Source organism: Podarcis filfolensis (assembly GCF_964270895.1).
Source record: "Podarcis filfolensis genome assembly, chromosome: 7".
NCBI lineage: Eukaryota > Metazoa > Chordata > Lepidosauria > Squamata > Lacertidae > Podarcis > Podarcis filfolensis.
The window spans coordinates 52100163-52125327 of NC_139603.1; the positions used below are offsets into that span (position 1 = coordinate 52100163).

Here is a 25165-nt window from a genome sequence, read left to right on the forward strand (position 1 = left end):
TAACCCAGGAATACTTTATTAGGAGTAGTGGCACTGTGTACCTAGCTTTCTGGAGGTGGTATTTCTGCCACTTAATGAGACAGGGAAGGGCAAGGCTGTGTGGAGGTTGACGTGATGAAGGCACCCCTATGTATCCAAACCTGTGGTCCCAGCAGGGCACCTGCACAGCACCAATCCTCCTTCCAGGTGTGTGACACTGCCCTTCCTGCTCTGTTCTACGTCGCTAGGCTGGAAACTGTTTTTAGTTGACTCTGATTGGACAAAGGAAGGTAGGGTGGGATGGGCCAAATTCATATTGGTAAAGGTATCTGTTTATTTGCAGGCTTGTAATGGACAAGGAAATCAGAAATCAATATGCTGGTCTCTTTTTCTCAACCTGCAATCCCTATGAAAAAAATCTGTGTGGCCCACCCTCTACCCCACAGTGTTAAAGTGGAAGGATTGTTACAGCTAATGCAAAATGCACTGGACCAACCTGAACCAGAGAATAATATTCCTTGTGCTGAAATTGTTCTTTTTAAAAAATAAATCAGATCAACCTTCTATCAAAATTTGTCTGACTTTAAGTCACCCAAATGTAATGGATAGAAGATTGATTTCGAACGAACTGCAGCTACAATTCCCACATTTCTCATGTCTAATCTCAGTCATATATTCATCATGAATAAATAGACCTGTTGTACAATTTCCAGTCCACACTCAGGAGATGGTTTTAGGGCATGAAATATCGTGCTCCCGTGTTTCTTAAGCCACTAAAACCAATGTACTTTCTGGAGGAAATTGGGCCCTTACTGCTTCAGCATTTCAAAGGTTTTTATAGGCTTGATAATTATCTGTCATTTGGATGTAGTAAATCAGTCCACAGAGCATTACGGCAGATAAGTCAGCTGTGCAGAATAGCGGACACAGAATGCTTGGATGCCCTCCCCTCATATTGATAAATACATTGCACACATTCATTGTGTTTAGGTTATGTCCAAATGTTGGGAAAGTGCAATGTGAAAATCATTAAAGTTATGTGGATCAATTCTGAGTTCTCAACCCTTCACCTAATTAGTTTTTGAAGCAGATCATATTTGAATTTTCATTAAAAATCTATAATTTAGTGGAGCATGCCAATATAGAATATTATGCTTTAGTGCTTTTATAGGATATGGGGAGGAGGGGCTCTTAAGTTATGATAGATTTTATTACAAAGTCTTGTTCTTTATTTTATTATTTAAAAAGTTCAAAGATATCTTTCTAGTCTTCTCATTGAAAGTATTTTCCCCTTTATTTATTCTAGCTCTGAAAATTTAGTGTTGATGTAGCTTCTGTAGTTATAAACCTGGGTTACTAGTGATCTAGTAACAGCTGTATTCCACAATTAGGGAGGATGTATATGCTGCGTCCAGACCTGTAGAAGCTTTCTTTGTTTTTTTGCACAGACTCCTTCCAACAAGTCACCCATTGCTTTTGGAATTGCAGGTGTGAAGCCACTGTTGTCTTCTTCCACAATAATTGTCCTTTATAATGCACTTAGGCTGCAGTTCTATTCACACATACCTGAGGAGTAAATCTATTTGAACTCAATGGGGTTTGCATTTGAGTAGATGCTTAGGAATGCTTTGTGGCACCAATGGTGTGAATTTGCCAGTGCCTCCATTCTTTTAGAGCATTAAATCAGGGAATCAGAACCTAGGGCACTCCAAATGTTGTTGAAGTCCAAATCCCATCAGCCTCAAATAACATGGGATGTTGGAAGTTGTAGTTCAGCAATACTGGGAGGGACACAGGTTCCCCATTATACATCAAGCATAATGTTTACATTTATTTATTTAATCAGTCAGTCAGTAAATCAATCAATCAATCAATCAATCACCCTTCAATTATGTTTCTAGGGCAGTTTATATAAAAATAAAATTAAAAATGTAGCAAGATACGGATAAGCTCCTTACCAACTATATATCATTCTTGTTTAATGAGCAATTCCATATGGTGGGAGGTTGCCAAAATGAATTCTTTGCTTCTGAAAACACACCAATTATTATCCTAGCTCCTGTAGAAGCTAAATGATGCATCTGTTCTTGTTTTGGGGGATACAGTGGATGTCATATTGAAATAATGAAATTCTCCAAGGTGGAGATGAATGACTTGGATCCAGAATCAGCGTGGTCAAAATATGTGGGGGGTAAAGCTGAAGAGCTATGTGCCACGAATTGCAAATTGCAGCTTGTGCAATCTGCCAGGCTACTACATTTTCAAGCTTTGCGCCCTGAGCAGATAGCCCAGTGTGAGCAATCTGTATTCAGTTGTTCTGTGGGTTTTGCCAAGATTTATCTGGAGATGTGCCATATACAAAAGCTAAATATAGAAGAGAATGACTCATAAAATAGGGAAATCAGTAGCAGTTCAATGGCTGACTTTTATTGTGGGGCAAGGGTAGGTAGAGGGGAGTGATTTTGAAGCCTTTTGACAAGTATTATGAAGTTGGTAATGTCGGAGTAGGTGCACTTGTCTCCTGACCTAATCTATTACGATGTGTCCATAGGCAAAATGCATTTCAAGTAATCGCTGTAGATGGCATTTGCAGTGGAATAATTCAGTGTCTCTCAGCTGAAGACTGCATTGACTGGCTACAAGCAATAGCAATGAATATTTCCAACCTCACAAAGCACAATGTAAGTATGCCTCTAAGTTAGTTCATCAGATTTCCCAGTTACATTTGATCCTGACTGTCATAAAGGCCTCTTGGGTTTACGCACAGAATTATCTGTGCATAAACTATGCTTGAAGCTTCCCCAGAGAAGTGAACTCAAGTCTGTCATCAGCTCAGAATTTTGAAAGCTTCTTGAAAGGGGAATTATTTTTTCCTCATGGCTACATAGTCCACTTCATGGCTATCAGTATTATTTCCTTTTTCCCCTGATATCCACTGACAGAACTAGAAAGAAAAGTAGAGAAGGTATAGTGCTTCCAAGATATGCAGGCTTTCAGCATTCCTATTCTGATACCCAGGATCATGGAAAAGCTCTTTGTTGCCCCCCTCCCAACCGCCTACCCCATGCACAAAGTAACACAGTTAGATATCAGGTTCAAATCCCATCTTCTCCAGAGAGCTCACATGGTCACCTTAAGCCAGAGGTCAGCAAACTTTTTCAGGAGGGGGCTGGTCCACTGTCCCTCAGACCTTGTGGGGGGCTGGACCCACTGCCTCCCGAAAGCACCCCCCTCCCAAAAGACACCCCCCACCTATGCCAATCACACTGCAGCCGCCGACACTGCCTTGTCTTTGGCAGTGTCGGCGTCCTCTGTCTCGGCAGGGCACAGAGCCCAAACCGCTGGCCTGGGCGGTGGAGACAGCCTCCACGCTGCTGCCACTTGCTTCCCGCTCGGCCACTTCCTCCCACTCAGCTGCCTCAGCAGGAACGAAGGGGCGGTGCCCAGAGGCGTCTGTGGCTTCTGACTGGCTGCAGGAGCTTCCATCACGGAAGTAAGTCTCTATGCTGTGAGGTCTCTGCACCACGTCTGTTTAGCTTGGGGACTGACTGAGTGGGCAGGAGGGTCTGCAAGGTTCGCGGGCCAGATTAATGAGTCCAGTGGGCTATAGTTTGACGACTCTGCCTTAAGCCAATTACAGTCTCTCAGACTTATCTGCCTACCTTCCTCACAGGCTTGTTGTGAGGGGGAAAATATGCAGGAGAAGGGATCATGTAAACATTTTTATCTTCATCCGATAAATGGCCCTTTAAATTGTGTTGTAAATACAAACCCTGCCAAGGTTAGTTTCATTTGAGTGCAGCTGATGCTTGCTGCAAGTGGGGCTTGCTTTCAGCACTGAATGTAAGCCGAGCTTTTGGCGGGGAAAGTTGCATCAGATTCTTCTTTTGCAGCCATGGTTTGAAAGGATCAGGACTACAGTTAAGTGCTCTCCTAATGCTTCCTGTGGAATGTGATCATGTGGCATCAGGTGACTGACAGCATGCTCACCTATTAAAAATGGCCCGTGGAAAGTTGGCCAGTTCTGACTCTAGAAGATGCTCAAAATAAAAAAGCATTTTGCAGAATGTTCATTCATGCTCTAATGGCTACAATTCCTCCTCCTACTTCCAACCTCACTGCAATATCTGGGGTCTTCCTTCTCCCAAACTGCCTTCTGTATTTTGCCTTCTGCCCCAGTTGGACTTGTCCCAGATTTAAAAAGCTGAATCTTAGAGACCGAACAAATTGTGTGAAGTGTTTATATGCTACAGTTCCTTCTGATTATATAATCTCAGTGGCGATGGTGATGATGATTTTAGGCAACCTTGCATATCATAATATTGCATAATATTACTAGCTGGAATTCCTGACTGATATTATTCTGTGTCTCTTCCCACCAGCACCAATTACTTTTTCCCCTCCCCTCCCTCTCAACTTTTAAATATTGCCCTACTTTAGTTTAGTTTTGGTATCATATTGAGTTCTCTGAATCTTGCAATATCCTCCACAGGCTTCTAAAATTAATTTTGTTTCTAATGCCGGGAACATACTGAAGAATTTTGTATCTTGTGGAGATTTATATCCAGCTACAGAACCATTCCAGCTGGTGTCAATACTGAATTGGTATTGCAGACTTGAATCTGTCTGCCATCTGTAATGTTCTGTGCCGCACTCGCCAATTCCCTCACTGTTTATTCATCTTGATAGTGCTGTCACTGCGTATAGCTGTCAGTCTCACGACAACCTTGACAAATGGGACTATTGCTAACCTTTGTGCTTACTCTATAACTATTTTCTATTACTAATTTTAGCTTGTGCTTGGGAATATTTTTGGTATTTCAAGGAGCAATGTTCTTACAGTTGCAGCAAACATTTTAAAGCCAAATTTCAATTGCCTCTGATTAATTGCTTCTGATTAGCACTGTAATTATTGCCACAGAAATAATGATGTTTTAACACATTGCTATTATGTGGCATGTTTTTACAAGATTGTAATGTATACAGCAAATTCATAGGCAGTTAAAGTTCCCCATAGTCCAGGCAGGAAAACGTGGGGGAGAGGAGTTTATTTTGGTAATGTTGTATGGCTTGGCTTAAGCTTCAGCAATCCATGGAATGATTTGAAGTATGGCATAAGATCTTCTGTTCTGCACTTCTGTGATGTGTGCTGAATGTCCCAATCCCTCCCACAATTAGCTGTGCCTGGTGTGGTTTTGTCCTGAGCTCTGCAATGGACCATGTTGGCTCTTGTATGGCACACAATGCAATGGTCCATAAGCAAGTGTAAAGAGATGCACAATGGGGCAAAAACTCCCAACTTCACATAAACACTGATGGTGTCTGAAATGGTATTGACTGACCAGGAAAGGGAACCTGAGTTTGTGTAGCTCAATGAAAGCTGCTGTGGATAAAGCAAATTCCATGTCAGAAATTGTTAGAAGTGGAATAGTAAATAAAACTGTCATATAATGATATCATTTTTTAAAATCTATGAAAATTCTGGTCACTGCATCTCAAAAAGGATGTTGTAGATCTGGAAAATAAAACAATAAAATGCATCTCTCCATCATGTAAGGTTATAGTATTTGTAGCTTTTTAGGGTAAGAATATGAAAATGTAAAAATAGCCTCATGGGTCAAGCCAATGGCCTATCTAGCCTGGCATCCTGTTCTCGCAGTAGCCAATCAGAATCCCATAAGCAGGATTCAAGCACAAGAGCCCTCTCCTCCCCTTTGGTTTCTTGCAACTGGTAGAAGAAGAAAAAGCAATTATGGGAAGACGGATATGATGAAGGCTTATAAAATATAGATGATGTAGAGAAAGTGGATAGGTGAAAAGGTGTTCTTCCTCCTGATGCTAGAACCTGAGGCCATCCAATGAAGTTGAACAGTAGGAGATTCAGAACAGACACTTGATTACCAGTTGCTGGGGAGAAGCGGCGGGAGAGCACAGTTGTGCTCATGTCCTGCTTGTGAGCTTTCCATAGGCATTTTTTTGGGGGGGATACTATGGGAACAGAAGTCTGGGCTAGGTGGGATCCATCATGGCTCTTCTTATGTTATTATGACTCTACTCCTTGTTTCCAATAATACTGTAATACTGTATGCATTACAAAGCCAAAATTAGACTCCGAAGCCAGGGCTGGGTTGTTGTCCTAGCACCAGGGAATTGCTTCATTCCCCCCCCCCCCCGGATGAAGGGCTGGGACTCTTGTGCACCTCTGCTAGTGCAGCATCTCATACAACTCAGTGATAAGAAAGGAGTATCAAGTAGTTCTTATATGGCCAATTATTGCAAAATGTCATAAAGCTAAATGCTCATAGTTAATGTCTTGCCAGAATGAAATTACCCCTTCTTTTCTGTGACTGAGTCCCCTAGCTCCCTTAATGTCTTTTTTGTCTGATGGGGAATTGATCTGTAATCTAATCATAATGTTCTTTTAAATGTTAGTCGACAGGAAGAATTGAATATTTGACAGCATAAGCAGGAATTGAGCGTTCCGCTATACAGGGACATTTGAGGACGAAGAAAAGGACATTTAGCCACAGAGTCACAAGAAAATAGAATGTTTATCAACAAAAGAATGCGGCTGGAAATGTCTGTGATTCAACTAACTGAAACAAGACGGCTTCTGGCATACATTAAGCTGAGGTTAACATTTTTTGTGCCACCTCAGTGCAGTGTATAATTTTGCTTGGGTTGCCAATGATTGCAGTGTCACTTGACAAGCTGTGTCAGAATGGCAAAACAGTTATTGAGGATATCTGCAAACATTTAAACAAGCTGAAGTACAGCATATTTTCTGATCTGTATTTGAAATGCGTTCTTGTTTGCTCTTGGCAAGAGTGTCAAGATATCTGTCTCTCAGAAAGTAAGTATAAGCTCACTGAGATGCAAAGATGGACTCGCCATGCCTTTGTGGAGCACAGAGAAAACAAATCAAGATAAAGCGGGATAAGAAGAGTCTCAGCTGGTGTGGAAAGTATTACTTGAAAGCCTTATGGGCCAGCTAATCCAAGGTTAAGCTCTGTAAATCACAGTTTAGTTTGTGTCAGAGAATACTTGTAGCTTGCTGCACAGTCATATCAAGAGATTCTGGCACCAGTTAATGTTGCTCTAAGTTGGTAGCTCTTTGATCCTTGCAGCACAAAGATTGCCAGGTGGAATTTTCCTTCCTTTTTCTGCACTTTGCAGCTGATTGGCTTCCGAAGATCCTGTTGAGTTTCTGAGAGGTTAACCCTGGAGATGCCTGTCGCTGAAATAGCTTGAAAAACTGAAGCCCTGTGCAAGTTGGCAAGAGGATGGGTGACTTGAAACAGCTGCTTTTGGATATGGAGGAGAGGCTGTAAAGAGGGTGGTGGGATGGCAGAAACCACAGAAAACATAAGAGGGTGGGCAAAAAGAAGAGGGACTTGCCCTTTCTATTGGAAGGATATTGCTCTGGTCTAAAGTTCTGCTTTTACATAGCGTTTCATGATCACAGTCATTTAAAGGGCATCTTAGGGCCCCGTTGCCAGTGGGAGCACCCACAGGGGGTCTTTTCATCAATGTTTGGACCCCAGTGTAGGCACCATAATGATCACAGAACATGTCATGAGTGTGCCTCTCTTAGTGACTTCTCATTGTTCCACATGGAAGACCATTGGGTGATTTGGTGGTGACTCAGTTCTTCCAGATTTCCTTGCATGGGATTCTGTTTACTGTTTTGGCTTACAGTAACTCTGGGGTGAAACAACATTTGCAGCATTGCTTCCCAGTAGGAACTGCGAAACTTTCAGCACACCTTGTGATCCCCAGTGAGAAAAATATGCTGCCTTTGTGTCACTTCTCTTAAGCAGAGGAGGCCTCATCTCTCTTTCCAAAGTTGCACTTTCTCCCACCATCTGTTGAGATATTGGGACATAATAGCCATGGCAGAAGCCTGGCCCTTCCACAGTTTATTTTGAACACTGAAAAGCCCCACACATTACAGGTCCTTCAAAATGAAAGATTGGCTAGATTTTTTTTAAAAAAAAAACAATTGTTATTAAATATTTCTTAGTTTACAAAAATATGTGCATTGTCTCTTTTTTCAAGTTGCGTTTTCTACAGATCACTTTCATTTGTTGTAAGACATTACTGTTGCATACAGTATTAGGTTAGGAAGAAAAGAGGGGGAAAGGGGAAGGGTGAGTGGGGTGGGGTCGGGTGGCAATGCTTCTATTCTACTTAGTGTATGTGTGGGGTTTTGTGTCAGCGTCACTTTTATGGGACTATTCACTTGTATTTCCTTGGTGGTGAGAGAGGTTGGGGGTGGCTTAGCGTGCAATTGGTTGTCTTTGGTTGGCTGTAGTGAGATTTGGTTTTGTGTGTGAGTGGGGTATGTGCATGTGTGTTTTTGGATCAGGTTAGCTAGATTGATTCGTATGCTGTTGGCAGATTCTTCTTGTTGTCTTGTTGAGCTGTGTATGTGATAAAGGGGGACCATAGTGGGGTGAAGGCATCTTCTATTTGTCCCCATTTCAGTTTCAGTTTATTGCTTAGTTTTTCTAATAAGGCTGTTTCCCATACTATTTGATACCATTGGTCCGTGCTTACTCCTGACAGGTCTCGCCAGTGTCTGGCTATGATGCTTCTGGCTGCTGAGAGTAGGTGGGTTATCAGCTCTTTATGATGTGAGTGGGCATTATTATCTTGGAAGTTATTTAGTGGAGCCAGTTCTGGGGTGACTTCTAATACTTGCTTAGTTATTTTGCATATTTCTTGTATGATTGATGTCCGAATCCTAGCAGCCCAAGACTGGCTTGATTGAAGGCTGCAGCCCATGAACTGGTAAGCTAGAGATTTGATTACTGCAACACACTCTACATGGGGCTTCCCTTGGGTCTGATCCAGACACTTCAGTCCATGCAAAATGCTGTGGCTAGACTGGTGATGGGAACAGACTACCACAAACACATGACACTGGTGTCAGGGATCTTTAGCTGAGATTCCTGCATAGCAGGGGGTAGATTAGATGATCCCTTCCAACTCTGCAATTCTGTTATTCTGAAAGTTTTTAAAGAATGCACACACACACATATATAGACACACACAGTAAACAGTCAAACCTCGGTTTTCGAACGTCTCGGCTGTCGAACATTTCAGAAACCGAATGCCAAAAACCTGGAAGTGAATGCTTCCATTTTTGAACATGCCTCAGAAGTTGAACGGCTTCCAAGGCGTGTTTCTCCATTGTTTCAGTTGATTTTGTTGACTGGCAATTGCACCTCGGTTGTCGACTGTTTCGAAAGTCGAACGGTTTTCCGGAACACATTACTTTCGACAACTGAGGTTCCACTGCACACAGAAAAATATAATCTGTCTCCATATCCCAGATAATCTTGGAGTAACTCACAATTTAAATTCATAAACTTGCAAGCAGGGAAGAAGCAACCAGCTCAACTCCATTAACTGCAACAGTTCAAATTGGTGCCTGTGCTGCAGCAGCTATAAGCTTGACCTGTGTGGGTCAAGTCATAGGGGGAGCTCTAATGTTTCACAGTTGTTTAATAATTAAGGACACAGTTATCATTGGGCTCAATCTCAAGCAACACTGGATTTAATTGAAAGAAAATGGGCCTTAACAGCTTGAAGCAGTTCAGTCTCTCAGATCAAAAGTGTGTGTCTTAAGATCTGGTTGAATTCCCAGTTAAATACTAGCTAGTTTAAATAGTTCTCTCTGATAGTGATATGCATTCATGAAATCAGGCAATATAGTCAGATTAGTGACACTGGGAATCTTGCCCAGGTAAGGTTCTGAAGCTCCTTTCTCCCATATTAAATAAGTGTTCAAAGAGAACCTTGCTGTGCATTGCCTGTACTGCCTACTTCTGTTCTGGTTTTAGGGTTCCTTGTAAAAGAACTTTGCTTAAGGGAATGACTTCACCTTTCTATCTTGTTTCTAAGTTGTTCAATATGCCTAACAAATCCATAAAAAAATACTTGAAAACAACAAAGCGTAGAGGCACAGAATGGTTCAAGCACTCGTAACTTGTAAAGAAATCTGAAATGCCTTTAAGATTAAACATTCAACTATGATAAATTATCAGTGCAGTGTGAAAAGTGCTCTCCTAGAAGCGAGAGGAAAGCAGTTTCAGAAAATTAGAGGTAAACAGATGTGCATTTGATCAGTCTAGTAGATCATCTATGAAGCTCTCCAAGCTGCTTGCATTGTTAACATGCAGCAGTTTCTTCATGAAAGTTCCACTTTCATTACAGTGGAGATACGGTATGTAATGATGACAGATGTTTCAGCAGACTGGGGACACTGGCTGCTAGGTGTAATTTATGCAGTGGAACTTTTGAGAGTGTTACTCGAAATTCTATTTTTAATTTACAGTTGCAGTGGGTTGAAGCACATTTTTTTTTTAAAGCATATGCCAGTTTTGTTGTCGTTTCCCTTTGCAAAGGAGCAAATGCATCAGTGGGATGTATTGGCCTCACAGCTATTACAATACAATCAATGTAACTTTATGTTAAATGCTGCTGTTCATGCAGCTCTAAATTATTCATCCCAGGATTTGGAGAAGATGAGTCGTGTTGATGTGTGTGTATGTGTTTTTTTGTTTTTTTGAAAAAATAAATATTTCTCAGCACGGAATTGCTTTGCATCTTCAATCATTTAGCTTAAGGAAAGTGAGCTATTGCAAGCCAGCGGTATTACTGTGTGGGAGATGAGTATCTTCTTAACTCTGTGTGAGATATTTCAGTCAAATTTCCAGCAATAGCTAAAGTTTACCCAGTAGTCAAAAATAAGGGGTGGTATCTAATTGGTGTCCCTCTACTGACAGAAGGTATCTGTTTGGCTTGAACAGGAATTGAATCAAGTTTTGATCACTCCTTGCAGCTCCAAAATCTGCTGTTGAAGTACTCTGACCCTCTGGAGCAAATCTGGGCAGATTAGCAGGCAGTGAAATCTTTGAAAATTGCCTTCCTCCTAGGGAGGCAAGATGCCTTGAGTCAGCAAAGGGTCACCAATTGGATAATTCCCAATGATGGGTGTCTTGGGAAAGTAAAAATACTGCTCACACATGCTAAACCTCAGAATCAGAGTTAGGACTTGATTTTAGGGAATAATTGCCATGCTCATTATGCTGACTGGCTTAGAAAGCATTACAACTGAAAAAAAAAATAATTATGGTGACTACTGTTTAATTTTAAGATGTATTTTCAGCAACACTTTGGTGACTGATAGCCACTTCACTCCAGGGGCTGCTGTGATGGGAACTCCAGGTAGCTCATTCAGGACTTATCCACACCTACTTTTTGCCCTGTGCTTTCTAGGCACAAGTTCATGCTTTCAAGCTCTGTGTCCAGACTCTCTTTTATCCCTCGGAGCTTTCCCCATGAAAACCTGTTCTTTAAAATTGAAGTGCAACAAATGGGAATTTTGGTTTTTCGTGGATTGCAGTTTGCTCCAGTTCAGCGGTTTTCTCAGGGAAAGCACCAGAACAAAAAAAGAGCACTCAGACACAGAGCTTGGAAGTGTAGACAGTGGGAAACTTACCTGGAAAACACAGAGGAAAGGTAAGTGTGGAGAAGCCCTCCATTTATCAACACTGTCAGGGCAGGTAGTCACAGACCCTCAGAGAGAGACAAAAGCACTTTACAGCTGCTGTTGAAAGAAACTAAGCATTTGTCACTTGCAGTTGCCACATAGCCTGATAAAGAAAGGTCTCCTCACTTTATCATTGGGCAAAAATAGTAGCATGATATTTTCAGGGTCATTTTAATGGCAGCCACTGGAAACGAAAAGGAAAAGATTGTCAAAATATTGTACAGTGGTACCTCGGGTTAAGAACTTAATTAGTTCTGGAGGTCTGTTCTTAACCTGAAACTGTTCTTAACCTGAAGCACCACTTTAGCTAATGGGGCCTCCTGCTGCCACTGCACCGCTGCTGTTCTCATCCTGAAGCAAAGTTCTTAACCTGAGGTAATATTTCTGGGTTACGGGAGCTGTAACCGAAGCATATATAACCTGAAGCATATGTAACCCGAGGTACGACTGTAGTTGAAATCATCATTTGTTTTATTTCAAGCTTTTAAGACACACATTTTCACACACACACCCCACATGCATATATTGGCATTAGTCTGTTTAATTAAAAAGGAATTACAGGAGATTTGCTCATTTTACTCCCTCATTTAATCTATTACAGAACACAAGCAGTAGCTTTTTGTGTAGTTTTCTGAAAAGTGAAGATATCCCATCTTTGGGAATTTTAAAGAAGAAATACGCTGCTGTTGTTTTTATCGCCATGATAGGGCCTGAAATGTGTTCTTTAAAAACTTTTGCTATATCTTTGTGAATAAAGCCACCAATACAATAGATTTTTATCATTCCTTTTTTTTTTGCTTCTTGGTGCTTCTTCCTTTTGTGAAATACTTAACTTCTGCCATCCTGTTGTTATTTTTTTCCTCTTTTGTGAGTACTAAAAGTTTTCAAATGTACTTGAAGAAGAACAAATAATATGGTGATATGTTCACTACTGGTTATTAACCAGAGAGTAATCTTGAATCGAGGAGGTTGCTGATGTGAAACAACCATAATAATGCTATCGACTTAATCCTGCTGGTGCCTAAGGTCTTTCTAATAGGATAATAAAACTGGAAAGGTGCTTTGGTTTCACTTTATACCTTCATTCTGGCACAATAAAACCCGTGTTGCAACTCAGCACCAAATGACAGGGCAGATGCCCTTAATGTGGAATTCCAGTCATGGTAGCAGGTATACTAACAACTCCAACAGGAGAGGTACCCTTCTCCTTTGCTTCTTATTTACAGGGCTCTCCAGCATCAAAGCAGATCCTCAGTGCTGTACACAAATACCAAGGAGTCAGATACCTTAGAGATGTGCACTCCAGCCATCTTGGCAGCATTTTGATTGTCCTCATTAGATGACTGATACTTCTAATCACAGATGTTGTAAGAACTCTACCGGTCCTATAGGAGGTGATAGTTAGGCCAACATACCTTGCCCTATATTGGCACCATTATTTGTTGCACCTGCTTATTACAGTTGTCACACACAAACCTCAGCAGGGCTCAGAACTTCAGGGCAGCCACTGTAGCCATCTGAAGCTTTGAACTGTCCCAAACTTTCCCTCTTGGTAGACTGTTAATCAGCAACAATACCAGGTGGGTCACTGAACTGTAAAACAAGCTAATACCTGGGATAGGTAGCTTGTACATCAGAAAATAAAAATCAGAATTCAACATGTCCATAACAGATTGGAGAACTAGGCCAAAACTAACAAATGTAAGGTACTACACTTAGGTAGGAATAACCATAGTTGTGTGCATAACTGTTGTTGGATTTTAAAGTAAAGTCCTTTTACTTCAGTGTGGAAAAGTGGTGGTGGTGTTTTTTAGAGAGTTCCTTAAAAACAAAACTAGTGAGTGGACCAGTTTTGGGTGCTTAGTAGCCAGCTTTCTGCACCTCAGTTACACCTCAGGGAAAGACATCATGAAGCATCATCTCTTGTCAGATCAAGAAGCTCAGGCAGACACCAGGAGACATTCTTAATGGAAAAGGGGGCAGACAGACAGCTGCACCCACCATAATTTAAGAGAAAATTTAAAGTGGTCTGCAGTTGTTCAGAATAATTGAACCTCTTTTGCAAGAGAAGAAAACTAACATGAAATTGAAGAATGGTTCTTTGTGTAGCATTAATACTGTTTGTTATAAGAAGTCAGTTAACCTTGGTCCCAGGGCCTGAAGGAACATTATGTTGTACCATGTGCTTTGTCAGTGTCTGGATAGGAGATTGCCTGGGCACCCTGGGTAAATTTCCTTGAGTTACTAATGTAAGAAAGAGAATAGAAATCTAATAGGTAAATAATAATATTTCCATACCACATGAAGTAACTGAGCTATCATGAACCTCTTTTTATGTCCATCTCCCCTTTTTAATAATTTTATTGCATTTTTCAAAAAAAGAAAACCCCACCTGGTTAAGTTTTTACAAAATATATCATAGACATGCACATGTAACAGTATAATAAAACATATGTTATTTCCTTACTTCAACCCATGAATAATGGTTGCGTGCTGAGGTCCCCCAAAACACCCCTACCCCAATAACTCACACATCACTCATAAATTTTTGTTTAAGGTTTTTGGCATAGTTTTGGCCACAACTTTATTAAACATACAAATTGTGAGTGGTTGCTTAGGCATTGGTTATGACTATCTGTCCCCCCGCCTGGGGACAGAACTGACTTCCGGGCACCACCGAAAGACAGTGTGGAGGAACAAGATCAGGGATAACTGGAGCTGCGACACAGACCCTCAGCTTCTCCCCGCATGCTCCCAGGAGCTTACGCGGCCCGCACCCTGCACCAAGGGTTTGGACGAGAGGATGGTAAGCCCCTGAATTCCTTTAACAGAATTCCCATGCAGCAGCAGCATTGGAGGGGCAGGCACAGCCAATCCATACCCCTCCACCAACCAATTTAAACCAATGCCTAACCGCCAACCTTACAAGTTGTGACGATTTGCTACGCAGTAGGCAAAAACCAAATGGCACACACTAATCAGCCAAATGGAAAAATTCCTACCAGGCCCCCGCACCAAGACGGACGACCCCATGATAGGCATAGCAAGGTCAAAGCACAAGCCCAAAAGGGAGGGCGGGCGGGCGATCCGGTTCCCACATTGAAAGAGAAAGCAGCTTGCTGTGAACCTTGTTTAAATAGCCTGTTCCCACCCCCAAATTGGCAACATCAATTTTATCCCAGCAACTCAAACAGCCAATCCTTGCCAGGCCCCTCTATCTTATACTGCCTGGCAACTATGGGGTGTCTTGCTAGGCCCCATCCGCAACACGTGCTCTCCTTTAGTGAGAACACGCTTTACTAGAATACAAAAATACCTGGTTTAAAAGTTAATTTGTAATATGTGATGAATCTACTACCTGAATGGAGAAGCTAACTAGTATAGCTTCTGAGTTGCTGAATTGAAAAAAAAAGCCAACCAACATTTAGAGGAGACAAAATGCCCTTAGCGCCATTGCAATGTCACGACCTGTGGCAGTTCTCTGGCACTTTGCCAGTGCTGCAAGCTGACGTAGGTCATTGCAGTGACACAACATCATGGACTGGCACTGCTATGCTGGAAAATATCCACCATCTCACTTGACATATCTCACAAGGTAGCAGAATCATTACTCTGCTTTATGGTTACTGTCTAGTTGTTGTTTTTTTAACCAAAAAATATCTCTCTACCTATATGCACTCGGTCTGCATTATGTCTTCTTTTCTTGAAGAAAAAAAACCTGCACACTGTAGGCTGTTTTGGTAATGATTGCTTTAAGCAGCAATCCTATACCCACTCACTCAAGACTAAGCCATATTACACTCATTGGGACTTAACTTCTGCTTAGTGATGTTTGGGGTCACACAGTTAAAGTACATTGCAGATAATTGCACAGGAAGAGGAATTGGTACTGGACGGTGGAAATGAATGTACAGGGCCTATCTAATAAATCAATGAAATTTTGTTGCTTTTTCCTGCAGAGCCAGAATTTTTTTTCCTTTCTAGTAGCCCTGGAATTTCCAGACTGAATGCCATCTATGAATAGTCAGACAAATTACTGTAAAAATTATTTACCATATGTCAAAGAGATATGATCCATATTGCTTTTAGTGCATGTTCAGTAAAACCTTTTGTCAGAATGGTAGCTCCTTTGCAAGTGAAAAGCAGCATTATGAGGGCGACGTTGGACCTATATTTACAATGAGAGTGGGAAATCTAAATAAAAACTGGAAACTATTCTTGATCATTACAGAGTCACATGTTTAGTACTTTAAAGTTTGCTTCCGTAGCATGCTGCTTATGCAAAACAGTGTTCCATAGGTGACTTCTCAAATGATAATATGGTTTTGAAAAGTGGCTTGTCAGTTGGGATTTTACAATTTTATGTCTGCATCTCAAACAAAGGTAAATTTTAGGTAGTAAACATGATATTATAGTTCCCAGAACTAGAAGTTTCAATGTGTAGATGCTCCTGACTGAAAGCTCCCAGAGGAAATTATACTGGCTATAATACAGTTAAAATGTGTTAGATTTGCACACTATTATCTCTACATGTCCTTAGTATTCACCCTGCCTTCATCAAAATATTTATTATTTTTTTCAAAAATCAAAGTGAAAATCATTTGAGTTTATGTCATTCTTGACAGTCTTGGGTCAAGCTGTATCTTGTTAAATGTGTTTTCATTTTACTGACAAGTGAGAGATGCCTAGAGAGAGTGGGTGTTTCGTTCCAGTTCATCCCTTTGTTTACAGCTGATGGTGCTGCTAGCACTCTTGGCACACCTCTGGAAGAATGTCACAGAGTCTTTGTCACTTCTGGATATTGCTGCAAAAAGCTTTCCCATATTCACTTTCTCCATACGTGCAGAAAGCTTTTATCTCCAGGATGCAAAGCCTTGATCTCCAGGAGTAGCTTGTTTGTTTGACTGGGTAACTGAGGCCACACGGTGGCAGAGGCCTCCAAAAAGCTGTGAGGGTGAAATAATTTGCATGCCATTAGCTGACCAAGTAGTTTTCAGATTGGTAGAAAGTTGTGAGCCATCTTCTCTGTACTAGTCTATTAATCCAGGCAGACTAACACGTCATTATCAAAACTTTTGTTTATGTTGCCTTAAATAAAAGTATTAGGCTAACCTATATGGGTTTTGCTGCACATAGGAGGCTTTCTGATCTCTTGGGAAATACCTCATGAAATACCATCATGAGATACTGCTTGGGTACAGGCAGCAAATTTTGATTATATAATTTTGATTATATCAGGTGTAATAAAAGGTTCACACATGTTCCATGCAGGTAACATAAGTTGGAACCTGATGTCTTCTTAATTTCCACTTTCATGTATTTGGAAAGGAAGCCATATCCATCTTTCAAAGTCAAATGACATCGTGCATTTTGTACATGCGTATCCAGACCTGAGACCGAAATGCCTTCAAGAATTAGCCCAGGCAACCAATGGCTAAGATTTATGGTTGTAACCAGCTAAATTCCACTCAGATCAGACACATTGTAATGAATGGACCTGAGTCCATTAGTTTCAATGGATCTACTCTGAGTTGGATTACATTGGGATAGAGCCTCTAGCTTTTAATGGCACTTTAGGTTATGTTGTTAAATATGCCATGTTTCACATTTTGTGAGTTTCTGACATCATTTAACAATCTAGAGTTGTGGTGCTTTGGCTCCATGTAGGTAGAACACATGTAGGTATGAAAAATAACCTATTTTTGTATGCTGTCATAAAGAAGTACCTATGTCACAGGCATGTTTATATGTGATATCCTTTTATTTCAGAGTCTTGTATACTATACCAAAAGTGTTTGAAGTATCCTTCCTATAAAGCTTGCCTTACTTACATTTTGTTCACTTTCCGCTGAGACACAAAATCAATTGATTTAGGTTAGTGTTAGCTCTAGAAATTGTATGTAAAGACTTGTCCAAATGAATCTACTGAATGTTATCCTTATTTCTTGGAACTCATATGAGCTCGGTTAATAACGATGATCTACTACTACCTGTGCAATGTTGCTATCCAAATGTATAACTTGATTCATTATAGAATAGATGCATGTGAAACCTCATTATAGATCAGGGGTTGGCAAAGAATACTGGCCATGGGCTGGATCACTCCCACAGAGATCGTCTGTGGGCCGGACTGGCACAGCGCGACACCGGAAATTGCTTCTGTGCATGTCCGCAGTGCTGGAAATTGCTTCTGCGCATGCCCAGATGCAGAAAATCGCACCTGCGCAGAAGCGATTTTTGGCGTCTGGACATGCGCAGATTTGATTTCTGGTATCTGTGCATGTGCAGATGCGATTTCCAGCACCGCTTGGTGAGTCCTCACACCTTGCTGCGCCAGTTAAGCGCAGCATGCAGGGGACTCATCGAGCAGGCGGCTTGGTTCGGGGGCAGCTCGTGGGCCGGTAGAATGGTCTTCGTGGGCCACATCTGGCCCATGGGCCGCACGTTGCCGACCTCTGTTATAGATCATCCACTTTGTGTTTAAGGCTTCATCTGTAATTCTGGTTCACTTTTCTTTTGAATACAAACATATATTTTATTCTGTTAGTAAATGTTAGCAGTTCAAGCTCTGAAATGTTTTCAGGTTTACAAGAACACCAGCCCTAATGTGCAACAAAGTTAAATGTGTAGAGTATAAGTAAATCAAAGGAAAACAGTGGTTTGCAGAACACTCAGGCATACATTGGGCACAGTTCACTTAATGAACCATAGTAGTAGAAGCCCTGCACAATGCACTTGCACAATGGATTCTCCCCCCCTCTACTCCATGTAACCCCATCATTGGGGAAGACCCCCAGAACAGTGTGCAGGGGAAGCTGGGCTCATTCCATTGGCAAGCTGATGTGCTTGCACAGATAGAACTTGTTGAATTCCATCCATTGTCACATTCAGAAATGCACTACATTTAGAGATATTGAATCCCTAAAAATGTGCACAAAACCAACTCTGTCAGCATCTTTTGGTAGGCTTTGAATCGTTTCACAAAGTAAATCTATCACAATGCCAATGGACATGTAATGTGCCTGATTTTCATAGTTGAATATGCTTATTTATTAATCAATTTCTGTATTCACTTTTGTAGATTAAAAAAATCAACAGGAATTTCCCCGTAAACCAGCAGGTAAGAGAAGAAAAAATATATTTTGAAACCTTAATATCCAGTTGTTCTGTCTCTGGCAAAATAAGCCTTCAATCATCATCTGAAGCCCTTCTTCATGTGTTCCCCTGCACTAGAGGTCTGGAGGATGGCAACATGAGAATGGGCCTTTTCTGCAGTGGCTCCCAGTTTGTGGAATGCTCTCCCCAGGGGGGCTGATCTGGTGCCATCATTATATATCTTTAGGCACCAGGCTGACTCTTTCAATAGCGTGTCCCATTTCACAAAATTAACAGCCAGAAGGACTATAGACAACACAACATTCAGAGATGCTTCTGGATTTCACACTGGATTTTGGAGTCCTAAATTATTTGGTGGCATTTCCAAAGTTGTACACTGTAATAAAGGGAAACTTGATCGCATGCATGATAGTTTCAAGTTTTGTGTGTGTTGTGTTTTAATTATTCAAACTGATAAAACACCTCAAAAAAGAAAAGTTAAGTTGATTGTAAATATGGCTGCATAAATGCATAAATGCCTTAGTAAAACACTATACAAAAAGCATCTTGATGCACTCTTACATACCATTGCTTCAAGATTGCTCTTTTGCAGACATAGAAAATGTGTATGCGTTGGTAATGTAGGGAGAGGAAACGACACAAATAAATTGAATGGAAAGAAAGACACAGAAAATTGCACATGGCCTTCAAGTTCCTGGTTTCTTTTAAGAAATTATCATTGTCAAATCAAAATCCTAATTAGACCAGAGTGAACCGGAGGAACAAAAAAGGTACTGCAGAATGCCTCTAATACATAAAAAAGTATGTCATTCATAAAATTAAAGCCGATTGTTGTGATCTAGACATTGCATAGTACTGGATTCAGCATGTAAGGTTGTTTCTTCCATGAGCTGTTTGCATGGGTGAAAATAGCTGGTAGCTTCTCTTTTTGTATGGAAGAGTGTAGGGTCATGAATTTTAATTATTGTCTAAGTGTTGCATATAGTTACATTGCATATAATTTGGATTTATACCCAAAATAACAGCAAAAATAATAATAATCAGAATTGGGTGGTATTGTAAAGGTGTTCATATTTTTTAAAAATTATGTGGATTGAAGGCAGGAAACTACAGGGCACCATGATGTCATGTTGTGATGTCATATGCTACAGAGGAGGAGTTAGATGTGTGGCTGTTGTTTTCAAGGAAAGCTGCCATTTAAAATACTGCAAGGATCCAATGAAAGGTCTTTTGGTTCTTTTCTTTTTGTCTCTCTCTCTCTTTTAAAAATGTCTAACCCTGAAACTCCTGATAACCCAATTCTGAAAGAATTGCTGTTTCAAATTGTTGTCTCCATAAAAAGCTATTGTCTCACTTGTTCTGGATTTCTTTCAACTTAGCTTGTTTATTCATATGTTTTATTTCATTAAGTTATATATGAGTCTTCTTTTAGCCCCTCAAACGCCTCCTCAGTTATTATTATAAACACCTTGTGATTCATCCTATAGCATGAATTTTCAAGCTTGGTAATAGATCTCCAGATACTGTCCTGAGGCAGAAGGAGCTCACCATCTGAAAGCATTACAGCACTAGAGGGAAATGATAGAGGGGGAGGGAAATTTCCATTTCTTTCCACGAAAGGAGGCTCCAAGAGCACTGCAATTAGAAAATGTCAAGGTGACATATAAGGGCTTCTATATTTGGTCTGCCAAGTTAGGACAGAGAAACGCAGGTGTGCTTCATTTTCTTGGAATTCATCACTGCCGAGCAGCTGTTTATCAGTGACAGAAAATGTCAGTACCTGGGAGAGATGGGAACAGTAATAAGTGGTGGTGAATTCAAAAAGTTAATGTAAACATTTTCTTTAAAATAAACAGATGCACAATTTAATCTCCTCCAGGTTTCCAGATCCTTTTTGTGTTGACTGTCCCCTTCCAGTTCCTTGTTATTTTCTGAACCAGATACAAACAACACTCAAGCTGGACAGGCATGCTGGATTTTTGCTTTTGCGTAGTGAGCTTTCAGTCTGTTATCCTTTTACTTTCAGAAGATGACTTCTGTTAATCTCATAATGCAGAGGTTTTTGAGTCTACAGCTCCCTTGACCAACTGCATCCTTTCGGTGGCAGCCCTGTAGGGCTCAGGAGCCCAGTTATGTCACCCCTTGCCTGCAGAGCTGGCAGCCTCTCACCCTTTTTCAAACACCCTCCCTTGTGGAGTCTTCCCTCAGCCTCCTCTCCTCTCCTCTCCTCTCCTCTCCTCTTCTCCCCCCTCTCCTTGGCAGTCCTCCAGGCAGCCACTGCTGTCATCCTTGGTCTCTGAGCTGCCCCACCCCACCCCAAAGAGAGGTGCCTCCTCACACTGCCCCATAGGAGCATGGGAAGCACCCCCAGGCCAGGCCCAGAGGCTCTTTCTGCCTGGGGAGCTTATAGCCAGGGCTCCCGCAACAAGCAGCTGTTCAAGCCTTAGGAGGCAGAGATGCAAGAGGGCATCAGAGGAGGAGCTTCCCTGGAACTGAATGGAAAGCGAAGCAGTAGGTCTGAAGCCATTTACCTGCAGGTGTCTCATGGGTGCGTACCCTAAATACCACGTTGTGACAAAATGACAGGCAGTTGAAAGCCAAATTATCCACATATGGCCCAAATCAAATGGCAGAGAGTAGGCAGAAGGTGTACTCCAAGGACAATGAAAGGGTACTCTTAAATTCCTACTAACCCCCCAGAGGTGGCTGGGTTATCATACACTGCTTAAAGGGTAGGTGAGTCATTGCAAAAGCACAGGATGAGGAAGATGAGATGAGCCATATAAAGATGAGAAGCCACCCTCACCATTGACATGATTCCCTCCCCACACTCCTCCTCACACAAGGAGGAAGGCCAAAAACCCTCCTCTGAGCAAGATAGGGTAAATTTGCTCCTCCATAAAATGGTCACCTGGCATTAGCAATAATTCCACCCAACCCCTATGGGCAGTGGGTGGGGTGTATGTGCTTTCTTGGGCTAGTTCTTTTGAACAATTAGGACAGAGATTTACTAAAGTTCTAGAGGCATTCATCTCCTTCAGCTACCAGGGTGTTGAGCCAGCCTTCTCCACTAGATGGGGAAATTACAACTGTGTTTATGCAATTTGTTTAATGTGCTTCATATGTGTTGTCTCAGTAATTTTTGCAACAGAACTTTAAGGCAGGTTAGTGTTATTATCTTCATATTGCAGATGTAATGCTGTAGCTGGGGAAAGCAGCTTGCCTGAAGGCCACCTAATTCTTGGTGATCCCTCCACTGCATTTTGTAGAGACATATCAATCCTACATCATTGTAGAGCAGAAATTCTAACATTATTCATAGACTTCAAAGGCTCTGCTTTCACTAAGCATTATATAATAGACTTTGAACAAGAGCAGATGCTACTTTTAACAATGCACCTCTGCACAGATTTTCCTTGTGAGAATTCTTGCACTCATCTTCAAATAAACCAGCATTCACGTATCCCATACAGTATATGAAAAATGAGGTTGCAGTGTCTTAGAAGTCTTGTTTGACTGGTCATCTGTGCAGTTACAAGTCATTTCAGTGTATCCCACTGATCTTTCCTAGCACGTGGGCTTCCTCTTTTTTCCCCCTGGTGGTCAAAAGGACAATGATGGAAGATATTTGTCCCAGCCCTTAGCACATACCCAAGATGGCTCGAAATCTGAGCAGTAGCTGCCTTGAGTCCTGGTCTGAGCTCTCTTGAGAGTTCCATACTATGGCCTGCATATGCATGGAATCCACTGACTGCACAAACAACACCAAAGAGCAAGGGTTAAAGGTGAGCAGTACATATTTGGGGGATGTCAAGTTTGGCGTAGTTTATTAAAATGCAGGCACTTGGGGTTACCATTCCTAACTAGGCCCTTGTCACCACAGCAGATCACATTTATTGTCCCCCTTGTGTGTGTTTTGAGGATCCATTTGTAAAGAGGAGCAAAGCTATCAAGGACAAGATGATAGGACAGTATTTATCTGACTGATAGACATCTGTGTTGAAGCTGACTACATACAAATATTTTCACTGTGAAATAATAAGCGCCAAGTAGACATTATTCATATTATAACTCTTTGCAGAGCGGTAAAATTAAAAATGAGCACTGAAATAAATGTATTAATGTTAGGGTTTTAGGCATTTAGTGGGATCAGTTACATACTGAAACAATTGTCTCCATATATGTTTCTAATACCTAAAGAAGAAGGAAAATGTATGGCCACATGTGTGGGTGTCTTTTTGTGTGTACACTCACACTGCTTTGAGATATTTGACTCTATATGGAGATAATTGCTTCAATTCTCCATAGTTGTTTCTCAAAAACTTTTAACTCAGCATCTCTTGACAGACATCAATGGAATTTTTTTAATGTCTTAGAATATACTTGCCCCGTCACCATCTGTTGTCACCAAACAGATTTTTGATCAGGCTCATCATGACGAGGAAGGCACTAGGTTGAAACAACTATTGCTAAGTGTGTATAAAAACGCATAGGGGAGCTGGGTTCTTGCTGTTAAATTAAGCAGAAGTGCACACCAGGGTGTCAATTATGCTGCGATAATTCCCTCATATTGCCCTGTCAGCTGTCTGTGCAACTAAGCATTGATTATTTTCGCAACTAATGTTTGATTATTTTTGCATTGATTTGAGCTGAGAATGCCTTTGTTATTACATGTTTACTTGGTTTTATTTAAAGGAAGAGAATTCCCCAAAGAGAGTTGTAAAAGAAAAAGAGGTAAAAGAGATGTAATGTAATTCATTCTCATTACTGCTTTAGATTCTTCTGAGAAGCCTTATTTCTTCAGTCTGGGATTCTTTAGGCTTCTCATGTTTTGAGAATGTATGCCTTTCTTGGTGTCCTTCTGCACTGTGTCCCAAGTTATGTGGCAAGTGTTTGAGAAGCTTTTAGGCCGAATGTGTGTAGCAATTCCCTTTCCTGGTTTTTTAAAAAAACACAGTGCATGATTCTCCGTCTGCAGGAACAGTGCAGGGTCCTGGTAGCCAGTTGGTTAACTGAGCATTTGGCAAGTGGGCTTTCCTACAGATGGTCAGCTTGAATGCTTGCTGTGCACATTGGCATGCAATGCATGCTGTATTCATGCAAAGACGGTTAAGGTAAATTAAGAGAGCTGCTGGAAATGCCAGGTAGAAGGAATGGGACATTAGCCAGCTTCCCGAATCTGAAGGAAACTCAATAGGGATTGGTGGAAATCCAGAGAGAAAAGCATGGTTTTGTTGCTGCTGTTGTTTGAAATTTTAGAGTGTAACCTAGCAGTTCTGTCAATATCCACTTCCATGTGATAGTGATCCATAGCAAAGTCGTGCTATTGTGAGCCATGCACTTGCGTCTAGATCTCATTGAAATATCCTTGAGATGTGAGCAGCTTTCATCTGCTACAGTGGGTGCATATTAGCAGCTTTACATTTCCTTGACCATGATTATATTTAGAGTTGGGTCTCATATACATCCACTGTAAGGATGACGGAACAAAATCCACTTGAAAATTAGCCTGGCTGAATTGATTCAAAATAATTTTACTAGGCACAGTTTAGGCATTCCCAGTACAGTTCTTTTCATGGTCACAGAACTGATAATTCTTGTGTTTAGAATGTGAAAACATTGAGTAAGCCTAGATGAATGTTATTCCTTAGGGAACTGTATAAACTCCATAAATTAATTGGAACTGATGATGTAGACATTTTAAGTACAGCTATGCATAACACTTAAGTTTTACAGAAGGACGTTAAAATTTAGTTTATAGAAATCATGAAAAAATGTTTTATTATTGTCTGCTCTATTTCTGGTCAAACAATATTTCTTAACATGCCATGGTATCTTTATCCCTAAAGTATTTTGTGGAGTGTAGATGTTCTAGCTGCACACTCACCCAAGAAGACAGTATTTTGACAGTATCCATTTGATATTCACTCTTTAGATTCACCCGCAGCAAAGTAGTTCAAACAAATTCCAAAAAGATGTATCATGTATGCATAGGATGTTCACTTCAAATTTCTAAGATGACATTCTGTTGATCTGGCACTGATATGTTGTCAGTTCTGCTGTTCATCTCCATAAGCAGAATCTTCCAACAACCTAAGTATAACTATATTTATGCTTGAAGGTGATAATACCTGTAAAAGCATTTTGGGCTTTACTCACTCAACACTTCCCCCCCATCCCCGATTCAAATATTGTTATCTTGTTATGGCAGGTTTGTTGTCATAGGATATTATTCTTCTATGCAAGAACAAAGAAATCTAGGATATTTCAGACTCACACCCTTACTGATCATCTTGGACCATTGATAGGACATTTATCTATGAAATTGCATGCCATGCTCTTCTGTATTCCTTTAATGTGAAAAGTTTCGGCACATAGGCAGTAACCGTAGGGGTGGTGATGCCAGGATAATACTGCCATGGAAATAGACTTCTTTGAAACCCTTCTTTGAAAAGCATACAATACTAGCAAAGTCGTGCTTTACTCTCCTAGTTTTCCCGCTCCTGTTGT

General features: G+C 41.0%; 1 protein-coding gene across 4 annotated transcripts in view; it reads left to right on the forward strand.

Moving 5' to 3' along the window:
• SNTG1 (syntrophin gamma 1) overlaps positions 1 to 25165 on the forward strand; it is a 222100-nt gene that overhangs the window by 147341 nt on the left and 49594 nt on the right. For all 4 annotated transcript variants that reach the window (XM_083622996.1, XM_083622995.1, XM_083622994.1 and 1 more), the window contains 2 exons: positions 2531 to 2660; positions 18621 to 18659. In XM_083622996.1, the coding sequence (XP_083479122.1) occupies positions 2531 to 2660; positions 18621 to 18659 (169 nt within the window). The remainder of the gene's footprint in view (positions 1 to 2530; positions 2661 to 18620; positions 18660 to 25165) is intronic.